Here is a 23,480-nt window from a genome sequence, read left to right on the forward strand (position 1 = left end):
GCCTGGAAAGACCAACTAAGGACATCTACACACCATATATACATTGTATACACACACCATATATACATTGTATCATATATATATATATATATATATATATACACACACACACACACACACACACATACGCCATATACAAAACCAAAACACATTTATATCAACAACAGATTGGTAGGTCAGAGGTAGAAAAGAGAGCAGCAGTGTGTGTGTGTGTGCGTGCAAGCGAGAAAGAGAGAGGAGGCAAGAGGGAGACTAATTAATGGTCAACATTCTTCTTCCTGTCCCCAGGGGTTGGGTGGATCACTCATCCCCAGGCTCTCCCCAGGGAAGGGCAGGGAAGGGGGCAGTGGCCTTGCCCCCCTACCCTACCCAGTTTACCCCATATCACTGGATCCCTCACTGGAGACATATCCCCTAACAGCTCCAAGTGAGCGTATGACTGTTACTGTAAGACGTAGAAAGAGACAAGAAAGGCATCCTGCATGTGGCAAACATTACATTGTACGTGGTATCACTTTATTTTCAGAGTAGTCTACACCTTTGCCAATTACATTTACTCAACCAAAAACATACACGGTAACATACAGTACAGTATCTTCAGAAAGTATTCATACCCCTTGAGTTATTATACATTTTGCTGTGTTACAGCATCAATTCAAAATGGATTAAATGTATATTATTTCTCACCCATCTACACACAATACCCCACAATTACTACAATGTTGATCCATCCTCACTTTTCTCCTATCACAACCATTAAATTCTAACGGTTTTAAAAACTATTTGCCTCATGGTGAAATTCCTGAGCGGTTTTCTTCCTCCCCGGCAACTGAGTTTGGAAGAACGTCTGTATCTTTGTAGTGACTGGGTGTATCCACCATCCAATTAATAACTTCACCATGCTCAAAGGGATATTCAATGTCTGTTTATAATAACCCATCTACCAATAGGTCCCCTTCTTTGCGAGGCACTGGAAAACCTTCTTGGTCTTTGTGGTTGAAATTCACTGCTCTACTGAGGGACCATACAGAATGTGTGGGCTACAGAGGTGAGGTAGTCGTTAGAACATCATGCTAAACACTATTGTTTCACACAAGAGTGAGTCCATGAAACTTGTGACTTGAGCAAATATTTACTCCTGAATTTATTTGGGCTTGCCATAACAAATGGGTTGAATACTTATTGACTCAAGACATTAACTTTTCATTTTTTATTAATTTGGAAAACATGATTCCACTTTGACATTATGGGGTATTGTGTGTAGGCCAGCGAACACTTCATATTGAAAATTCAGGCTGTAACAAAATGTGGATAAAGTCAAGGGGTTACTTTTGTCATGCAGGGGATGTTCAGTGACATTGGCAGGCTCTTATGTTACACTCCCCCTGGTGGATGTATCCAACCCCTACATAGAATTGCCTTACCTTGTACTTGCATGGCCTTTCCATTTCCTTGGCAACTGTAACCAGACACATACATGATTATTAGAAAATGCAATTAACTGTGTTTGGAATTTTTTCAAATAAATTAGATCAGATAGTGTAGTGTCTTACAAAAATGTTTTACTTAGAAAAAAAGAAGGAAAAACAAACCCCACACAGCAATTCTGTTGCCCAGATATTTATTTACACATTTAACTAGTGGCCATTTACGAAAAAGATCTTTTTTACATTACATATACAGTACCAGTAAGGCATATGAAAACTGTACAATTGTAAATTGGACAAAAACAAGCGGAATGATTATTTTACATGAAGCAATGCTACAACTTAAATAGTATGCATACAGACCAAATGTCAATCTTAAAATAAATCAAACATCTTGCAAGAATGTTGTTCTCCTTCTCCACTACTTTCTAAATATCTAATCAAAGCACTGTACTATCAGACATCACCAACTGTAGATTTAACTCAACATAAAGCGGTTATTCAAACCTGTTTCTCCAAAAACACTGCATCATGTGGCCCTTGAGATTCATATTGCACTTTTATTTCAAAATGATCCCCCCTCCTCTTCAGGGCTTTATTTAAAAGGCCCAGTGCAGCAAAAAAACATGATTTGCCTGTGTTTTATATATGCTTCCACACTACGAGGTTGTGATAATTACGATAATGCCCTTTTAGTGTTAGAGCTGTTTGAAAAGAAGGCCTGAAATGTCAACCTGTTTTGGTGGGATGGAGTTTTGGCCTGCCTGGTGACATCACTAGGCAGTAAATTTGTTAATACACCAATAAGAAAGAGAGTTCCAAACCCCTCTGCCAATAACAGCTACTATTCCGTTTTCCCCTCACTCAGACCACTCCCGGAGACTGCTATCAAAATCCTTCCTCGAGAAATTGCTCTTTGTTAAGAAGCTATCATTTTTTTTTACTATTTTAATTGAAAACAATCACAGTAAGGTACTTCATTGTTACCCAGAAATTATTTGATATTGAGATCAAAATGGCTGCATTGGACCTTTAAACTAACTTAAGAGCACTCAGATTCAATAGTTTTTCAAAAGATTTCACCAAGTCGCTCCTTGATTTACCGTTGGTATTTCCTATTCCAGAATCACTGTTTGCCAAGGGTCCTGTTGAATTAGTGAACACGAGGAAAATACTGTATGTGTATACCATACATTAATACATACAAATATAGGTACATATGTTTAAGTTCATATTTACAAACACTTAGTCGTGGAGAAATTTGGTATAACCTAAAAACAAAAAGAGACAAGTACATTTAACAGCTTTACAATCTGAAAGTATAACATATTTCTGACCAGACTATATGGGTGAGTCAGTGGTTTCATGGTCCACCTAAGGCCTGTTTATAATGCTGTTATTATGTGAGTGTGTGTGTGCATGTAGAGAGATATGTAGGGATGAAAATGGACATATACTTAATGTGTGTAGTGTACGCAAACCAATGGAGTGTTGATAGGAGTTTTGGGAACTCCTTATAGCCACTTGCCGTATGCGCAATAACAATGACAGAACTCTCCCGGCCTAAAGTATTTTCCACCAGATTTCATCATTCATAGTTGCTAATGGTTCTCTGATGCACCAACATTCATTTCAGTCACACTTCTGATGCCATTTTTTTTGTGTGTGTGTGTGTGTGTGTGAGATATGTAGGGATGTGTTGCCACCTCCCAGTATTACATCCATTTGGTGTCCATTTCATAACCAAGCAAAGCATTCCTGTTGCCTTAGCAACAGTCCCCAGAAGAAATCCAAGTGCGTGTGTCACAGATTCAGAAACACATTGGGTAGTGGGGTTCATGTGTCTAAACCGTTAGCTTCTTGGAGCCGGACTGTGGTTGGCTATTTCCTTACTGCCATCCTTCATCAATGCAGAGAAGACCTAATGGAAATATGTACATGTAAAATTAAATACATAGAGTAGTTCTACATATCCAACAGAAGGTACTGTTGATACAAAAACAAAGCAAAAAACATACAAGTTTCCCTCTCCTCATCCGTTTTCTTCCTTAACCACTAATATTTAAAGACTATAAGAGATTAAGCAACATGGTAAAAAAAACTACCCCAGGAGTCCTCTCCCCTACAGAGCGCGCCAGCTTGTACACCTAAAAATTGGAAATGAGTTACCCCTGGTTCGTTCAGCTATCCCTATGGGGGAAATTAATGGGGATAGAATGGGGTTTTGGGATAAAGCCGAAAAAAAGGTTTGAAGTTAACACAAGCTTAGGAAATCTTATATGTTTTGTTCTGAGATAATATCAGTCAGTTAACATGACCTTTATGAATCATGACACCTTTATGTGCTTGTTTTCATTACATCCACACATAAAAATTCACAAAACGTGACGTTAGCTGATGAAGATTATCTCTAGAACCAAAACGTATAAGACCTCCTAAACCTGTGTTCATCAGACATTATATTCGCCGTTTATCCCAGAAACCCATGAATTTCCCCATAGACTTTGGCCGACAAGTCATTGAGGAGTTTGCCTTTGTTAGTGCCTACAAAAAGACGCCATTATTATTGCGCTCTATCCGTTGTCATGAAGGGAAGATGAAGGGGAAAGGAAGCCTTTGGAGAGCACTGACACCACCCCATCTTAGCACTGATAAAACCCATCCACAGCAGGCCCCACTTCATAAGTCATTAAATAGATGCCCACTTTTCAAACATTTAATTGGAATTCCAGTTTACTTCTGCTCCACAGGTCAGACTATAGAATCAGACAGTGGGTCTAACTGACCTGGCCCCACTTGCGGTTGCTGCTGAGCATCTGTGTGGCAGTGATGCAGCTGAACAGGTTGTCAGCGGCCATGTCATCAGGCAGGCGGGTAAGGAACTGGGCCATATGGATGAAGTCCATCTGCAGTAGGACCTCCTGGTAGAGGCGCAGGATGCCCAGGCCTGTCCGGAACAGACACTCCTCCCCGTCCCGACAGAACACGTCCCACACGCGACACGCCACATCCAATGGCAACGACTTACTGTACAGGGTGAAGATCCTGCAGGAATGGACCGAGACACACAGAGGTCAACAACAGTTCATCGGCGAGGTGAAGCGAAGCACATGCAAAGGTCACTTTATGAACTGACAATGAATAGAAATGGACAAAGTCTTGAAACATTTTACTTTAGTTCAAAGAGGGCAAGCACTGAAGTGTCATGTTGTCCTGCACTCACCAGTCTATGAGATAAAGGTCAGGGGTAAGGTTGTTGATCTGAAAGTGATTGAACAGCCGTGGGAGGTTCTCTTCAAAGAACACCTCGAAAGCAGCGAAGTATTTCAACATCTGAAAACAAGAGGAAAAAAGTTTTACACCATGGAAACAACATTTATTCATTCAGCATTATAAACTGGGTGTTTCAAGCTCTGAATGCTGATTGGCTGACAGCTGTGTTATATCAGACCGTATACCATGGGTATGACAAAACATTTATTTGTACTGTTCTAATTACGTTGGTAACCAGTTTATAATAGCAATAAGGCATCTCAGGGGTTTGTGATATATGGCCAATATACCACGGCTAAGGACTGTCCAGGCACTCCACGTTGCTTTGAGCGTAAGAACATATTGACCATATACCACACCTCCTCAGGCCTTATTGCTTAATTCTCTCAGGACAAAAGGTGTGTGTGTGTCAGTACCAGGTCGTGGTCCACTCTGAAGAAGGCCATCTGACAGGGCTTGTTGAGCAGGTTGGCAAAAGCGATGAAGGCGTCAGCTTCCTCCAGATTCAGGATTAGCACTGCAGCGATGAAGGACATCCCCTGGACCTGGAAAACACAAGGAACGCATGTCTTAGTTCAATTCATTTTTCACCAAAATAAACAGTTCCATTAAGAACAGAATCCAATTTAATTGCAGACGTAGGGAGAAATCAGTTCACGGGACAAACATTTAGTCAACGTGGATTGAGAGAAAACACAATTATTTAGGATAAATGAAGTGTTTGCTACTTACATAGCCCACGTCTGGTCTATAACACGTGTACGCCCCCAGAACACTGTGCAAGAGGTCATGATAGGGCCCACCCTATAGGGAGAGTATTAGTCAAATTAATGTCTTCTCTTTTTACTTGAGGTTTATATTGCTTTTGCATATGTACCAAGATGTTCAAATAAACCTAACACTGACCAAACAACAGTGGCACATTCAATGTCAACACCAGCAGATCCAGCAATACAATGAGAAGAATACATTGAAGAACAAAAGCTTCCACACACCACAACAACACTGGGATAGAAACAGCCATGGACAGTATAAGGGTTCTGTTTTATAGTGACAACCACAGAGATATCAAGCCTCTGAGATCAGGTACTGTATTGGTGATGAGAGGAGAGACCTACAGTACCAGTCAAAAGTTTGGACACACCAACTCATTCAAGGGCGTTTCTTTATTTTTACTATTTTCAACATTGTATAATAATAGTGAAGACATCAAAACTATGAAATTAAAACACATGGAATCATGTAGTAACCAAAAAAGTGTTAAAATATATTCTAGACTCTTCAAAGTAGCCACAGCTTTGTACACTCTTGACATTATCTCAACCAGCTTCATGAGGTAGGCAGCTGGAATGCATTTCAATTAACAGATGCCTTGTAAAAAGTTCATTTGTAGAATTTCTTTCCTTCTTAATGCATTGGAGTCAATCAGTTGTGTTGTGACAAGGTAGTGTATACAGAAGACAGCCCTATTTGGTAAAAGACCAAGTCCATATTATGGCAAGAACTGCTCAAATAAACAAAGAGTAACAACAGTTCATCATTACTTTAATACATGAAGGTCAATCAATACGGAACATTTCAAGAACGTTTAAAGTTTCTTCAAGTGCAGTCACAAAAACCATCATGCGCTATAATGAAACTGGGTCTCATGAGGACCGCCACAGGAAAGGAAGAACCAGAGTTACCTCTGCTGCAGAGGATAAGTTCATTAGAGTTACTAGCCTCAGAAATGACAGTCCAAATAAATGCATCACAGAATTCAAGTAACAGACACATCTGAACATCAACTGTTCAGAGGAAACTGCATGAATCAGGCCTTCATGGTCAAATTGCTGCAAAGAAGCCACTACTAAAGGACACCAATAAAAATAAGACTTGCTTGGGCCAAGACAAGCAATGGACATTAGACCGGTGTCCTTTGGTCTGATCAGTCCAAATGTGAGATTTTTGGTTCTATCTCCACATGTATGGTTCCCACCATGAAGCATGGGGGTGGTGGTGTGATGGTGCTTTGCTGGTAACACTGCCTGTGATTTATTTAGAAATCAAGGCACACTTTACCAGCATGGCTGCCACAGCATTATGCAGCGATATACGCCATCCCATCCGGTTTGCGCTTAGTGGGACTATCATTTGTTTTTCAACAGGACAATGATCCAACACACCTCCAGGCTGTGTAAGGGCTATTTGACCAAGGAGGAGAGTCATGGAGTGCTGCATCAGATGACCTGTCCTCCACAATCACCCGACCTCAACCAAATTGAGATGGTTTGGGATGAGTTGGACCACAGAGTGAAGGCAAAACAGCCAACAAGTGCTCAGCATATGTGGGAACTCCTTCAAGACTTTCGGAAAAGCATTACAGGTGAAGCTGGTTGACAGAATGCCAAGAGAGTGGAAAGCTGTCAAGGCAAAAGGTGGCTACTATGAAGAATCTCAAATATAAAATATATTTTTGATTTGTTTAACACTTGTTTGGTTACTACATGATTCCAAGTGTTATTTCATAGTTTTAATGTCTTCACTATTATTCTACAACGTAGAAAATAATACAAATAAAGAAAAACCCTTGAATGAGTAGGTGTCTAAACATTTGACTGTACCTTCTGAAAAATAAAGAGAGAGGGGAAGGTCCTGGAGATGTCCAGCTTTATCAGGTCCAGACTTGACTCTCTATCCGCCTGCAATGATCCAGAGTCTGTTTTGGAGAAAAAAAATCATGCAAAAATACAATTAGCTTTTTTATAATGATCAATAAACAAAGCACAAAACGTGTTTCTAACTTGTTTTAAATAATGATGGGGCTTATTCTTGCTCTGGGTCTTTGTGTTGCCATGGTACCTACCTTCGGTCTCGTTTTCAGAGCTGGTCTCACTGAAGCTCTTCCACCTCTCCTTAGCCCGAGACAGAAATATCTCAAACAACTCTACAATAGCAGACACAATCAACAATACTGTGGTTAATTATAGTTTATCCAGATTATATACTGCTACTGGTCGTTCAACAGACTATGTGGGCGGTAGGATGGCCGTCATTGTTATAGTAGGCAACTGCTTAGATTGTATACATTAAAAGCTGCTGTAACAGTGAATATTAGCAAACAGGCTGTGAGAACGGAGAGGGGGGGGGGGGTTTGGATAGACAGCATTAAGTAGAGTGTTGTGTTTTTACCGGGGGTGATGTTGAGCTCGTTGCCGATGGCCAGGCTCCAGACACGTCCTCGGACGCTGGGAGGAAGGCCCTGCCACCAGAGCTCTCTGACCCGACGCGTGTTACGCCTGCCAGGGGACACAACACACGTCTATCATTCCGGAGGAACTTTAACCGTGTTAAAACTATGGTAGAGTATCAGAATAGTCTATATATGTCAGTGGAGGCTGCCGAGACAACGGCTCATAATAATGGCTGGAATGGAGAGCATGGAATGTTTTCAAACACATGAAAACCACATGTTTGATACCATTCCATTTATCATGTTCCATTACTATGAGCTGTCCTCCCCTCAGCAGCCTCCACTGTTCTATGTACATTTGACAACACAACCTATTTCAGCTTCTGGTAGTAATTTGTTTCAAGTGAAAATAATGTTCAGGAGGATCATTTGTGACAAATCAAGATGTCTGCTGTAGCTCAGTTGGTAGAGCATGGCACTTTCAATGCCAGAATGGTGTGTTTGATTCCCAAGACCACCCATATGTAAAATGTATGCACGCATTAATAAGTTGCTTTGTATAAAAGTGTCTGCTAAATGGCATATATTATATAGTATCAAGTGTTTGTGCTGGACGATAAAAGGCATTAAAACGGTACTGATCCCCTCAGTGTAGGGAATACTGACATGCAGTCCCAGTTGGGCAGGACGTCATTGTTCCAGATGACCATGGCGTTGGCGATGCTGTCCTCCTGTTTAAACCTCTCCTTCATCTGACGCTTCTTCTTCTGGGCCTCCTTCAGCTCTGACAGAGAAAAGAGAGAGAATGGGTTAAGTGTGTGTTAAAGTTCAATTTAACTTCATGGTCCCAATTGGTTTGGCAGCAAAGGAGCATAAAAACAACATTCAACATACAGTTGAAGTGGGAAGTGTATATACACCTTAGCAAAATACATTTAAACACAGTTTTTCATCATTCCTGACATTTAATCCAAGTAAAAATCCTGTCTTAGGTCAGTTAGGATCACCACTTTATTTTAAGAATGTGAAATGTCAGAATAATAGTAGCGAGAATGATTTATTTAAGCTTCAATTTCTTTCATCACATTCCCAGTGGGTCAGAAGTTTACATACACTCAATTAGTATTTGGTAGCATTGCCTTTAATTGTTTAACTTGGGTCAAACATTTTGGGTAGCCTTCCACAATAAGTTGGGTGAATTTTATCCCACTCCTCCTGACAGAGCTGGTGTAACAGATTCAGGTTTGTAGGCCTCCTTACTCACACACGCCTTTTCAGTTCTGCCCACACATTTTCTATAGGTTTGAGGTCAGGGCTTTGAGATGGCCACTCCAATACCTTGGCTTCGTTGTCCTTAAGCCATTTTGCATCAACTTTGGAAGTATGCTTGGGGTCATTGTCCATTTGGAAGACCCATTTGCTGCCAAGCTTTAACTTTCTGACTGATGTCTTGAGATGTTGCTTCAATATATCCACATAATTTTCCTCCCTCATGACGCCATCTATTTTGTGAAGTGCACCAGTCCCTCCTGCAGCAAAGCACCCCCACAACATGATGCTGCCACCCCCGTGCTTCACGGTTGGGATGGTGTTCTTCGGGTTGCAAGCCTCCCCCTTTTTCCTCCAAACATAACAAGGTCATTATGGTCAAACTGTTCCATTGCTGTTTCATCAGACCAGAGGACATTTCTCCAAAAAGTATGATCTTTGTCCCCATGTGCAGTTGCAAACTGTAGTCTGGCTTTTTTATGTCGGTTTTGGAGCAGTGGCTTCTTCCTTGCTGAGCGGCCTTTCAGGTTATGTCGATATAGGATTCGTTTTACTGTGGATATAGATACTTCTGTACCCGTTTCCTCCAGCATCTTCACAAGGTCCTTTGCTGTTGTTCTGGGATTGATTTGCACTTTTCGCACCAAAGTACGTTCATCTCTAGGAGACAGAACGAGTCTCCTTCCTGAGCGGTATGACGGCTGTGTGATCATCCGGTCAACAACATTATCAACGTGCTGACAAAAACAAAAAACAGCAACATATTACATCATCCTCATCCCTAGCCTATCACAGTCTCTTCCCAGTATTTAAAAAAGCAATGGCCATAGGGGCGAAGGAGTGCTTGTACCGGTTAGTCTTAACAGTGGGGCTCTATACTGGGAGCCAGAGAGTAGGACCTGGGGCCAGTTGCATAAAACTTAAGTTAACGCCCCCCTTATCTTATCCCTTAAAGTTTCCTTAACTGTAACACAGTTGCACTAAACCTTTTAAGGAGAATTTCCCCCTTAAATTAAGTGAAACCGTTAAGGGTGCCCATGAGGTCCCTTAACGGCTTCATTCAGTATGGATTTCAATGTAAACAGCATTTGTGGAGGTGAATGTTGCTTTCATCTGCCCTGGTTACAAAAGGAAAACGTCCAGCAGCTAGCTACTTAGATAAACAATGGAAGGTACGCAATCCACAGCTACAACACGTGTTACTGTCTTCTGTATCGTTTCGCCCCTCTTAAAATGCAGAAGCTCTATTTTTCGATATCGCATAATAAATGTGATCTCTTCAATAAGACCTTCAGTCAGTGAAATCAGGTCCCCTCCATAGTAACCAGTGACTCTTTCTGCCGTACATTCCCTCAAAGTACCATAAAACCCTTAAGTTATTTCCTTACCTAAGGAAATGTTTGAGCGGCTCTATGCAACACCCTTAAAAAAATTCCCTTAGGTAAGGGAACATAATTCTGTAAGGTAAACCCTTAAATCTGCATTGCTTGTTGTTTGGGGTTTTAGGCTGGGCTTCTGTATAAGCACTTTTATTATTATTTTTTACTTAACTAGGCAAGTCAGTTAAGAACAAATTCTTATTTAATATAACGGCCAATCCCGGACGACGCTGGGCCGATTGTGCGCCGCCCTATGGGACTCCCAATCACGGACGGATGTGATACAGCCTGGATTCAAACCAGGGACTGAGATGCAGTACCTTAGCCCGCTGCGCCACTCGGAAGCAGAGATGTAAAAAGGGCTTTAAGTACATTTGATTTGATGTTTTATGCAACTGGGCCCTGGACTTCATGGTGTAGGGGGGGTGGGCACAGTCAGACAGGATGGATTCAGTCTTCCTCACCACTTGTCTGTTGTTCAGATCAGACAGACTCCTCTGCTGGACTCCCCATCATCTTACTGCCCACTTTCACTATTCTAGATAGATATTTTTTGCTTTTACACCAAGGTTGACGTACCAACAAATCATAGAAAATGTTAATACAGACTACGTATGACTTATAAAACAGTCATCAAGGTCCTGTCGACCGGGAACTTTGGCAGGTTTCCAGAGACAGAAAATGCACTGCTGGACTTTCATACACATAAGTGTTACACTCAAAGTTCAATGTATTATCAATAATTTTGCCAAGATACTTGTAGTTGTCTATAGTGTCTACCACCTGGCCCTTAGTGTTCTGAAATCAATACACATACTAAATCTTTGGTTGTCACATTCAGTTGTAAGAATGCACTGGCACACCAATGCACTAAATCATCAACAACAAGGCTGTGGGCAGTTTCATTAGCATGAAGGAGACGGACTATTAGAGTCATCCTCAAACTTCAATATCGGTTCTCTTACTGGCTACGACAATCAACAGTGTACAGGATATAGAGGAGCGGTGAGAGGACACACCCCTTTGGGTGTTGTTGATGACAGCTCCCTGACAGGCACAGTCACCCTCTGGGTGTGTGTAGACAGTTAAAACCGTGGGTGTGTGTAGACAGTTAAAACCGTGGTTAGCACATACCTCTCCTCTTGGCTCCTGCCACCATCTCGTCATACTCTTGTTTGTGACGCATGGCCTCCTCAACAGACTTGGCAGGAAGGTTCCTGAACAGAGGGGACGAGATGGATGCCTTCAGAGAGAGGTGTGTGGTTTGGGCATACACACTGGCCATACAGAGTATCAGGAATTACATGTGCATGGTGTTTAGATAAGATTAATGTGCATTCCAGGAAAACAGGCCATCCCCCTGTATGAGGGCACTGCATTATACACAATCAATCACACACACACGGGATGTGTACCGAGGGAGTAGCCAACCAGAGGATTTTTTTTTTTTTTTTAAACACTCACGATGGCCTGTCCTCTAGTATCAGAGCTGTGGTAGACAACGGCTCAAACTCCAGGTTTTTCCGCCGCGCTGCAGAGAGCTGGACCTGGGGACCTGGAGCTGGTCCAACCTTCACCGGGTACTCCTTTACATAGAAACACAGGAAACAAGGGGACAAAAACACATTTACAATGAGGTTTAAAACCCACATGTAGGCTGTTCTTCACTGTGGTCTACAATCAAATCAAATTGTCCCATGATTCGTAAACAGGTGTTGACTAACAGTGAAATGCTTACTTATGGGCCCTTGCAAAAATGCAGAGAGAAAAAATGTAATAATAAATAAATATTAATAACACGAGGAATGAGTAATGATAACTTGGCTAAAAACACAGGGTAGCAGTACTGAGTCCGATGTGCAGGGGCACGAGGTAATCGAGGTATATATGTACATATAGGTAAGAAAAAGTGACTAGGCAACAGGATTGATAATAAACTGTAACAGCAGCGGGTGTGATGAGTCAAGAGTTATTGCAAAAGGGATCAATGCAGACAGTTAAATAGTTAACCAATAGCTACCAGGACTAACTATTTAGCAGTCTTATGGATTGGGGGTAGAAGCTGTCCAGGGTCCTGTTGGTTTTAGACTTGGTGCATCGGTACCACATGCCGTGCGGTAGCAGAGAACAGTCTATGACTCCTTTTATGTGTGGATGGACCAGTTATTGTACATAACACACCAGTGTTCATCCATCAACTACGGCCCATCTTTGCTCCTGTAGAAGGCAGCCTAATGGCTATGGGAGGCAGGGCTGTCAGGGCTAGGGACATTCTGTAGGCTTAATAGTGTCTACTTTGTCCTAGGCCTTTTCTGCACTGTGTGTGTACGTACGTGTGATAAAAAACCTCATTCATAGACCCGGGTTAACCACAGGACAACAGATCTTTTATGAGGTTAGTCTGGATGAGACATAGTTATCATTCATCACCCCCACCCCGCTGGAGTTGGTTCCTCTATGCGTGATGTTCTCCCTCTCCCACAGTTAGTGTATTCATGGATAATGCTTCTATTGTCATGTGAAGCAGGTAGGCAGAAGTACATCTGGTAGTCTGATGGGCGAAACATATTTTCAATAGTTCCATGCAAAAAGATGGTGAATAATATGCGATTTAGAAAAAAGGCATCCCATAGTCCTTGATTAAAGAGATTGTGATTAGGTGTCGATTCAGGCTCAACTGATTGGATTATGATCCTGATGAAACAAAAACCAGATGCATCTGTCAGTATATTGTAGATTACTACTTTGTTGTGGAATGGGAATAGTCTAAGTGTAACATCCTACTTCTTGCCTTCATCATTATTCATTGAGCTTCAGTCTCAGTTGACCGCTTCTGTAAACAAGTACCCAGTGTGTCTCTGTCTCAATCTCATTTAGAGCAGCTCAGAATCCCACCTGACTTGAGCATGGTAGGAATGCTAACCCACTCAGCGCAGTGCCAGGGTGCACATCCTCCATAACAGTCAGAGGAAGAGGGCCAGTGAGGAGTAGGGAGGGTGAGCTGTCAGAGACACCGCCACACAGCATGCAGAAGTGTGGTTAGGGGGGCAGAGTAGCCAGCTGGGGTCTCAGCTGCAGACTGCAACAGCAGAGCAGAGAGACAGCTACACACAGTCCCCCACCACCACTAGTGGTTTAACCAATAACACCCCCTCCCTTACATCCAGACACCCACTCCTGTCCCTTTGCCTCAATTCCCACCTGTTGCAGACATACACACCACCACCAGAAGCATCACAACAGAGACATTAAATGGACATTTCCATTCCATTAGTTTGAGTTGGTAGTTCCTACAATGTTAAGAGTTCCAGAGTTTGGATACCAGATCATTTATATGACACCAGACCAACACAAATATATCTTGATCTTCATTCATTTTTATGGGTAGAACTCAAACAGGTTGTGGTTGAGTCTGACGGGTTGTGGTTGAGTCCGATATAGAGTGATACTAACCTTCTGGATGGTGAAGGAGTCTTTAGGATCTTTAGTAGTGTTCTCCCTCAGGGGAACCTTTCCAAACAACCTCCACCCAGGAGCATTCTGAGAAGGTGGCTTTGGCTCTTTGGGCTTCCTAGAAAACAGGTTTCTGGAGGAGAGTGACAAATATTTAAAAGAAGAGACAGACATATAACTGGAAGAAAAATGTACATGGTGAAAGAGGGTGGTACAAATCTCAGGGAAGTAGAGGATGGAAAGAAGGGTGTTGAGCAATGAAAAGATAACATGTACACACATGCTCGCACAAACACAGTCCCCTGAGGTTCCCAGGTTTTTATCCTGCCCTGTGTACCGTAAGTGTGTGAAGAGTCGGGTTGGGCCATCAGCGAAGCTGCAGTGATATGAGAGAGTTTCTGGCTGTCTGCTGGGTGGAGTGAGTGTGTGGTACAGTGGGGGCCAGGTCAGCCATGTTTGTTCTTCCCTCGTTGTGAAGGAATTCAGAAAGGCACCCTCCCCAAGGTCGTGTTGCTACGGATTGTTGGATACAGTACATCAGTGATAACTCTTATACAAACATGATCCAGGACACTGTCCATCATCTAGCATCCTCAAACACCTGAAGATTATGATCATCATCGTCATCCCAACCATGCCATCATAATCACCTTAGTGGAATCAAACATAAGAATCCAGCACCACAAACCAGTATTTCCTCTAATGCTGTGCACACAGGCAGTGGGACAGAGTGAGCCGTAGATCACTTGTTATTCATTTCAAAGTGATCAGCAGTGTGGTACAAACAAGTTAATTCCATCTGCAAACATGGATTCTGGTTGGATGAGGACGTTGACAACCGCTGAGTGCTCGTTGCTAGCTCAGCGTAGTACTTAGGTGTTAGCCTATGCCTCCTCATAATGACTAAATGGCAACCTTGACTGTCAAGGAGTGCACGACACACAGTACCAGCAACACCACAAGTTATGAGTGTGTGCAGTGCTCACAAGAACCTTTGAGCTCAGTATCGATTGCAGTTAACATAGGATAATTGAACGACGTGCTGTGGCGATGCTTCTTACGCAGCCTGTAGCCTAACGGAGGTCTAACTTTACCTAGTACTGTAGCTAGGAACCCTGTCCTTGTGCCTCACCAAATGACAGGTTCCATGTCTCCGGGCCATGGATAATGCCGTGTGTATAATAAGCTTTAATGGAGAACTGCTACAAAGGCCTATCCTATATAGCTAGGCCTAGCAGTGATGACTTTCTAGAATAAGAGAGTGTCTCCACAGCATTGCAAGCAACTCAAAATCAATATTCTGAAATTGAATTGATTCAGCTCCAATAGTACAGTACTTATATAGGGGTGAGTGGGGTAGGCGGGAGGGTAGCAGAGAGATCGAGACAGATAGAAAACATTTTCTCTGCAGTCTCATTGCTTGTTGTAGTATGAAATCCAGGCAATAAAGAGGTAGAACACCGCAATTCTCTCCAACATTACCCTGGGCTGCAGGAGAAACTGGAGGCCTGCAAATCTCATGAAGTCAACGCATGGAGGGAATAGTGTTACAGGTAGATGTTGTGTTGTACAGGATGTCTTATCCAGCTGTCAGGCTTCAGATTATATTTATCCTAGCTGATATTAAAATGCTTCCTGAGTTTAAAGTCTCTTTGCTGTTCAAGCATTTTTGCTTTAATGGCACAAATCAATGAACCAGATGCCTTGTGCTTCATCAACCTGTTCATCTGTAGAAGTTGGACGACATGGGCTTATTTCATTCACAAGCTACACATCCACCCTCCTGTCAAACCCACATTAGCAGGATGATGATCATGAGGAGTTGTGATCGCTTTCTCCAGTCTGCTGCCTTGCACTGTAACGAACATGAAGACGCACCAGATAAACAATGACATAGACCAGGCCTGCAGGTGCTTGAATAGATGCTCTCAGTAATTATGCATGGGCCTAGGATTGCAAAATTCCATTAACTTTCAAAAAATATTTTTTCCAGAAATACAGCATTTCCTGCTCATCACCTCATAATTCCAGGAATTCTCATACCAGGATTTCTGGAAAACTGGTTATTTGGGGAAAGTTACCAGAATTTCACAACCCTACAGTATGGGCAGAGTCACTACAAAACATGGTCATTATGGATAACCAGCTACAGTAATGAGCTGCTGGAATAGGGTAGTTGGCTGCTTGTAGGGTAGCCCATCAGTCTCATTAACTATAAATGGCACTGTGGATGCCATCAGAAGTCTAACCCCTAAGGAGATAGGCCTCGCTTAACTATTGCTTAGTCTACCATATCCTTTATTACCACAATAACTGACCAATATCCATTACTACTCTCAACACATGCTCACTATGGTAAATCAACATATAGCATTCCCAAATAAGATGTTTCCCAACACGTGTATGTGTGGGTTTGTTGTAGTGGTGGTGAGGGAGTGTGTGTGTGAGCAAGTGCAGTGATGGTTACGCTTTTCATATTACCTGGTGAAAAAATCTGAGATTCCAAACTTCTTAGAAGAGGACAGAACTGTCGACCCGTCGGGGAGTTTCTCTGGGGCACTTTGACGACGACCGACATCATAAGTGTTTCTAGAGCAGTCCGCACCCCCCTCATCTCCAAATAACATGTCCCCATCCTCCGGGCTGAGAGGGGTGGCATCACAGCTGAGAGAGACTGTGATGTTTGGGTTAGTCCTGAGGCTGAGAGGCCTAGCTGGGAGACTGCACTCACTCAAATCCTCTCTCATGCTGGGTTCTGTGTTTGGACTGTTGGTGTTTTCAGAAAGTGTTGACGGAGAGGGAGATGGGAGTTTGGCACTCGATTCTGAAGGGACACCCTCAGAGTCCGGAACACTACTCGCTGCATCGGGGTGCTTGGCAGCTGCTGGGGGAGCTCCCTCTGGGCTGCTATGCCTCAACACCGCGCTGTTTCTCTCACATAATGCAGGTGATGACTGGATGTTTTGGAGCTGCAGATTAGAAGCATGCACCACGACGACATCAAATGGAACATTTGTGGTTCTTTCTGAGGAAACAGCATCCAAATCACATGTGGCTTCAGTGTTTACAGTATGCAGGCCACCATTTGCTACATTTACTTCCATGACAGAGCAGTCAAGTCCTTGGCATAGCAGTTGGTTGCATGTGTCCATCTGGCTACAATAATCAGTATCCACATCTGTAGACCAATCATCATTTGATAAATAACAATCCATATCCCCATTGGCCATTTTCATGTCCAAATCAACAGAGTCTGTGAAAGTGTAATTCTGTTGATGGTTGTCTATAGGCCTACATGACAATGGAGAGAGAGATGGCGGCTGTGGCCCTGGCTCCATATTAGAATCCCCCTCGTTCAGTGTACCCGAGTTGGAATCTTGAGTCTCCCCCTCATAATCCAGTTTTCCCCGCTGTGAAACACGAGCCAGCTGCAGTAACATTCCGTTCCCCTCCTCGTGTCTGTAGGCGCTTGCGGCTGTGTCTGAGCAGGAAAAGGGCCCCCCGTTCCCCCCTCCGTCAGCTTCCGACCCGACCATCAGCTGAACCGATGACTCAGTAAATCCATTAAATCTGTGGTCGTTCGGGTGCGGTGGATCGTTGCACAAGTTTGAAATTACACCGCTTTCATGCATCTGAATGGGGAGACAGTCTGCAACCAAATCCCGCATTATTGTATTCCCAACTCGGACGTTCTGCGATGGTAACACGACACATTCAACGATTGGACTCTTCCCATTGCTGGCTATATAAACATAACCTTTCCCCGTTTGACCCTCATCCGCCGCGCATACTCGGCTTCCGTTGTCGATCAATGGGCGAGAGGTTGCTATTATATTACAGTCGGCATGTGAACCGTAAGATTTACTTGCCTCTTCATTTTCGTTGACATCGACGGGCAAAACAAGAACCACATCTCCATGTTCTGCTGTTTCCATTTCATGTACCCTCCGCGAAGCTGGTTATAGCTTCGGACATAAAATCCTGCAGCGTCGCCCTCTCGGACGTCTGAGCTCCCAGTCTTCGTTGTTCTTTGAGAGCGTGACCATGTTTTGTAGTCTGTCGTTTTTAATCTGGTAGACCCACAAAAACAGCATACTGTTTTGAGGAACGTTTGGTCAAAATAACATTTCAATCGGGCCTGTGCTGTAACAGATTAATGCAATCCCTATGTACCAGTCAGCAGCACCAATACCACAACCAGTAGCCATTTTGAAGTGTTCATTACGTCACGTCTTTCCGGACTCGCTAAACCCAAAAGTCAGATGTCTTGGATACGAAGTGACATCTTCTTTTGAGAAAGCGTAATTACATCTAGGAATAAACCACAGGCTACATACTCTGTGGAATAAACTTGCATGATATTTTTCTGTGATAGCCTTTTGATATAGCTAGCCTACCTTTTTCAATAGTTGAACCAAAGACAATAACCTTTTGGCTGGATTGTATTTTTATTTTATAGAGGGAAAATGGAGTTATGTATTTGAGTGTGTGATACTAATTAATCGTCTGAAAGTTGCCCACGTTTGCTCTGTCACTCTCGTGCTCAAGTTCTCGGTGGAACCGCCAGGGGACGTTGTGACCACGCTTGAAACACGACTTTAAGTGCAGTAGGCCAAGGCCATATAAACTCAGCAAAAAAATAAACGTCCCTTTTTCAGGACCCTGCCTTTCAAAGATAATTCGTAAAAATCCAAATAACTTCACATATCTTCATTGTAAAGAGTTTAAACACTGTTTCCCATGCTTGTTCAATGAACCATAAACAAGTGATGGACATGCACCTGTGGAACGGTCATTAAGACACTAGCAGCTTACAGATGGTAGGCAATTAAGGTCACAGTTATGAAAACTTAGGACACTAAAGAGTATTTTCTACTGACTCTGAAAAACACCAAAATAAAGATGCCCAGGGTCCCTGCTCATCTGCGTGAACTTGCCTTAGGCATGCTGCAAGGAGGCATGAGGACTGCAGATGTGGCCAGGGCAATAAATTGCAATATTCGTACTGAGACACGTAAGACACCGCTACAGGGAGGCAGGACGGACAGCTGATCTTCCTCGCAGTGCAGACCACGTGTAACAACACCTGCACAGGATCGGTACATCCGAACATCACACCTGCGGGACAGGTACAGGATGGCAACAACAACTGCCCGAGGTACACCAGGAATGTACAATCCCTCCATCAGTCCGTAATAGGCTGAGAGAGGCTGGACTGAGGGATTGTAGGTTGTAAGGATGTCTGGTGGTTGTCCTCACCAGACATCACCGGCAACGTCGCCTATGGGCACAAACCCACTGCCGCTGGATCAGACAGGGCTGGCAAAAAGTGCTCTTCACTGACAAGTCGTGGTTTTGTCTCACAAGGGGTGATGGTTGGATTCGCATTTATCGTCGAAGAAATGAGCGTTACAGCGAGGCCTGTACTCTGGAGCGGGATCAATTTGGAGGTGGAGGGTCCGTCATGGTCTGGGGTGATGTGTCACAGCATCATTGGACTGAGCTTGTTGTCATTGCAGGCAATCTCAAGACATCCTCCTCCCTCATGTGGTACCCCTCCTGCAGGCTCATCCTGACATGAACCTCCAGCATGATAATGCCACCAGCCATACTGCCCGTTCTGTGCGTGATTTGCTGCAAGACAGGAATGTCAGTGTTCTGCCATGACCAGCGAAGAGCCGGGATCTCAATCCCATTGAGCACATCTGGGACCTGTTGGATCGGAGGGTGTGGGCTAGGGCTATTCCCCCGAGAAATTTTCGGGAACTTGGGGGCCAAATACAACCACGGGCCGCCAGTTGGGGAACCCTGCCATATAACATTCTAAGTGTTAGGCATATGTAAGGGTGTAATTATTTTAGTACATCAATGCAAGAGGTTCTCACAGTATCTTGGCTTATTTACTCTTCTGTTTTCATTTTTTGTTTTTGAATTAATAGAATGGTTAGAGTTGGTAATAACAATGTAATCACAATACTGTGATTACACAAAATAAACCCCTTTTTAGAGTTCAAAATTGCAATGCATACAATAAATGCCTCACGTTTTATGAATGAACCTTAACTCTTTTGCCTACTTTTAGTAACACAGAACATAGACGCCAAGACAATAACATTGAAGCAAAATCCTGTACAGAATGAGTGTATGACTTAACCTATGGAACCGGTTCCATAAACATTGAACAAAAATTACCCCCCAAAAAATAGTTAACTTTGCTTTAGCAATAAGAAGGCTTCACTATTATCACAGAGTATCTACTATTGTTTTGGTTGCCTCCATTTGTATTAACTCATCACTCTACCCATAATCTCGCTACTCCACCTCCAATTTTAGTTCACCCGTTCAAAGAGACTTTCCGCAATCCTCTATTTACTATCCTCAGTAATCGGTTGCCCTTTATTCATAACCTTACACATACGGTGCATTCAGAAAGTATTCAGACCCCTTGACTTCTTCCACATTTTCTTACGTTACAGCTTTATTTTAAAATTGATTAAATAAAAAATGTTCCTAATCAATCTACACACAATACCGCAAAATGACAAAGTGAAAACAGGTTTAGACATTTTTGCAAATGTATAAAATATAAAAACAGAAATACCTTATTTACATAAGTATTCAGACCCTTTGCTATGAGACTCGAAATTGAGCTCAGGTGCATCCTGTTTCCACTGATCATCATTGAGAAGTTTCTACAACTTGATTGGAATCCACCTGTGGCAAATTCAATTGACTGGACATGATTTGGAAAGACACACATCTGTCTATATAAAATGTCCCACAGTTTACAGTGCATGTCAGAGCAGAAACCAAGCCATGATGTCAAAGGAATTGTTCGTAGAGCTCCGAGACAGGCTTGTGTTGAGGCACAGATCTACGGAAGGGTACCTGTGGACATGGGAGAACCTTCCAGAAGGACAACCATCTCTGCAGCACGACATCAATCAGGCCTTTATGGTAGAGGGGCCCAGACAGAAGCCACTCCTCAGTAAAAGACACATGACAGTGTGCTTGGAGTTTGCCAGAAGGCACCTAAAGACTCTTAAGACCATGAGAAACACGATTTTCTGGTCTGATGAAACCAAGATTCCTGGCTTAGGAAGGCCACCAAAAATTCTGTCATTTCCATCCCCAATTACAACATTTTTTGACAAGATAGAACTGCAAAAGGGGGCAGAGTTGCAATCTACTGCAGAGATAGCCCGCAGAGTTCTGTCATACTATCCAGGTCTGTGCCCAAACAATTCGAGCTTTAAAAATACACCTTTCCAGAAATAAGTCTCTCACCGTTGCGGCTTGCTATAGACGCCCCTCAGCCCCTAGCTGTAATCTGGACACCATATGTGAATTGATTGCCCCCCCATCTATCTTCAGAGTTCGTACTGTTAGGTGACCTAAACTGGGATATGCTTAACACCCGGCCTTCCTACAATCTAAGCTAGGCCCTCAATCTCAAACAAATTATCAAAGAAGCAGTGCGGCTTGGTTGGATTGTGTATTGGAGGACGCATGACTTTCAACCTTCGTCTCTCCCGAGCCCGTACGGGAGTTGTAGCGATGAGACAAGATAGTAGCTACTACAACAATTGGATACCACGAAATTGGGGAGAAAAAGGGGTAAAATTCAACAAAAAAATAAATAAAAATAAAAAATAAATTTAAAAAAATGACCATGCCTCATCACTGTCAAATGCTCCATAAAACACTTCAACGAGCAGGCCTTTCTAATCAACCTGGCCCGGATATCTTGGAAGGATATTTACCTCATCCCGTCAGTAGATGACGTTGCTTTTAAAAAGTGTTTTCCTCACCATCTTAAATAAGCATGCCCATTCAAAAAATGCCCTTGCTTCACCCCAGACTTGACTGGCCTTGAGCAGCACAAAAACATCCTGTGGCATACTGCATTAGCATCGAATAGCCCCCCGCGATATGCAACTTTTCAGGGAAGTCAGGAACCAATATACACAGTCAGTTAGGGAAGCTAAGGCTAGCTTTTTCAATCAGAAATTTGCATAATGTAACACTAATTCCAAAAAGTTTGGGGACACTGTAAAGTCCATGGAGAATAAGAGCGCCTTCTCCCAGCTACACACTGCACTGAGGCTAGGAAACACTGTCATCACCGATAATCGAAAATCTCAATAAGCATTTTCCTAAGGCTGGCCATGCTTTCCACCTGGCTACCCATACCCCGGCCAACAGCTCTGCACCTGCCGCAGCAACTTGCCCATGCCCCCCCCCCTCTCGCGCTTCTCCTTCACCCAAATCCAGAAAGCTGATGTTCTGAAAGAGCTGCAAAATCTGGATCCCTACAAATCAGCTGGTCTAGACAATCTGGACTCTTTCTAAAATTATCTGCTGAAATTGTTGCAAACCCTATTACTAGCCTGTTCAACCTTTCTTTCGTATCGTCTGAGATCCCCAAAGATTGGAAAGCTGCCGCGGTCATCCCCCTCTTCAAAGGGGGAGACACTCTAGACCCAAACTGCCATAGACCTATATTGGCCCTGCCTTTCTAAGGTCTTCGAAAGCCAAGTTAACAAACAGATCACCGACCATTTCGAATCCCACAGTACACTCTTCACTATGCAATCTGGTTTCCAAGCTGGTCATGGGTGCACCTCAGCCACGCTCAAGGTCCTAAACGATATCATAACCGCCATCGATAAAAGACAGAAATGTACAGCCGTCTTCATCGACCTGGCCAAGGCTTCCGACTCTGTCAATCACCGCATTCTTATCGGCAGACTCAATAGCCTTGGTTTCTCAAATGACTGGCTCGCCTGGTTCACCAACTACTTCTCAGATAGAGTTCAGTGTGTCAAATCGGAGGGCCGGACCTCTTGCAGTTTCTATGGGGATGCCACAGGGTTCAATTCTCGGGCAGAGTCTTTTTCTCTGTATATATCAATGATGTCACTTTTGCTGCTGGTGATTCTCTGATCGAACTCTACGCAGACGACACCATTCTGTATACATCTGGCCCTTCTTTGGACACTGTGCTATCTAACCTCAAAACAAGCTTCAATGCCATACAACACTCCTTCCGTGGCCTCCAACTACTTTTAAATTCTAGTAAAACTAAATGCATGCTCTTCAACCGATTGCTGCCCGCACCCGCCCGCAAGACCAGCATCACTACTCTGGACGTTTCTGACAGAATATGTGGACAACTACAAATACCTAGGTTTCTGGTTAGACTGTAAACTCTCCTTCCAGACTCACATTAATTATCTCCAATCCAAAATTAAATCTAGAATCAGCTTCCTATTTCACAACAAAGACACCTTCACTCATGCTGCCAAACATACCCTCGTAAAACTGACTATCCTACCAACCCTTGACTTTGGCGATGTCATTTACAAAATAGCCTCCAATGCTCTACTCAGCAAATTGGATGTAGTCTATCACAGTTCACAGTGCCATCCGTTTTGTCACCAAAGCCCAATATACTACCCACCACTGCGACCTGTATGTTCCCATTGGCTGGCCCTCGCACATATT

The 23,480-nt window shown here is 43.1% G+C and overlaps 1 protein-coding gene across 1 annotated transcript; it reads right to left on the reverse strand.

The window, feature by feature from the left end:
* Window positions 1–1,604: 1,604 nt before the first annotated feature.
* Window positions 1,605–18,196, reverse strand: LOC139412562 (TBC1 domain family member 12-like). Its single transcript, XM_071159284.1, has 13 exons — window positions 16,455–18,196; window positions 13,974–14,106; window positions 11,985–12,106; window positions 11,655–11,737; window positions 8,539–8,656; window positions 7,872–7,978; window positions 7,546–7,626; window positions 7,304–7,398; window positions 5,433–5,504; window positions 5,117–5,245; window positions 4,651–4,760; window positions 4,214–4,472; window positions 1,605–3,348 (listed from the first exon to the last, which is right to left on the reverse strand). Exons 1-13 carry the CDS (start codon window positions 17,906–17,908, stop codon window positions 3,280–3,282), a joined length of 2,832 nt encoding a protein of 943 aa, XP_071015385.1. The 5' UTR covers window positions 17,909–18,196; the 3' UTR covers window positions 1,605–3,279.
* Between the last annotated feature and the right edge of the window lie 5,284 nt (window positions 18,197–23,480).

This window comes from Oncorhynchus clarkii, chromosome 1 (genome assembly GCF_045791955.1).
Source record: "Oncorhynchus clarkii lewisi isolate Uvic-CL-2024 chromosome 1, UVic_Ocla_1.0, whole genome shotgun sequence".
NCBI lineage: Eukaryota > Metazoa > Chordata > Actinopteri > Salmoniformes > Salmonidae > Oncorhynchus > Oncorhynchus clarkii.

Excerpts from the sequence above, each read along its gene's own strand:
- LOC139412562 (XM_071159284.1), bottom strand. The coding sequence starts at position 17,908 with ATGGAAACAGCAGAACATGGAGATGTGGTTCTTGTTTTGCCCGTCGAT. Across the intron at positions 7,627-7,871 it reads CGAGCTCAACATCACCCCCG|AGTTGTTTGAGATATTTCTG; the intron begins GTAAAAACACAA and ends CTGCTATTGTAG. Across the intron at positions 4,473-4,650 it reads GACCTTTATCTCATAGACTG|GATCTTCACCCTGTACAGTA; the intron begins GTGAGTGCAGGA and ends CCATTCCTGCAG.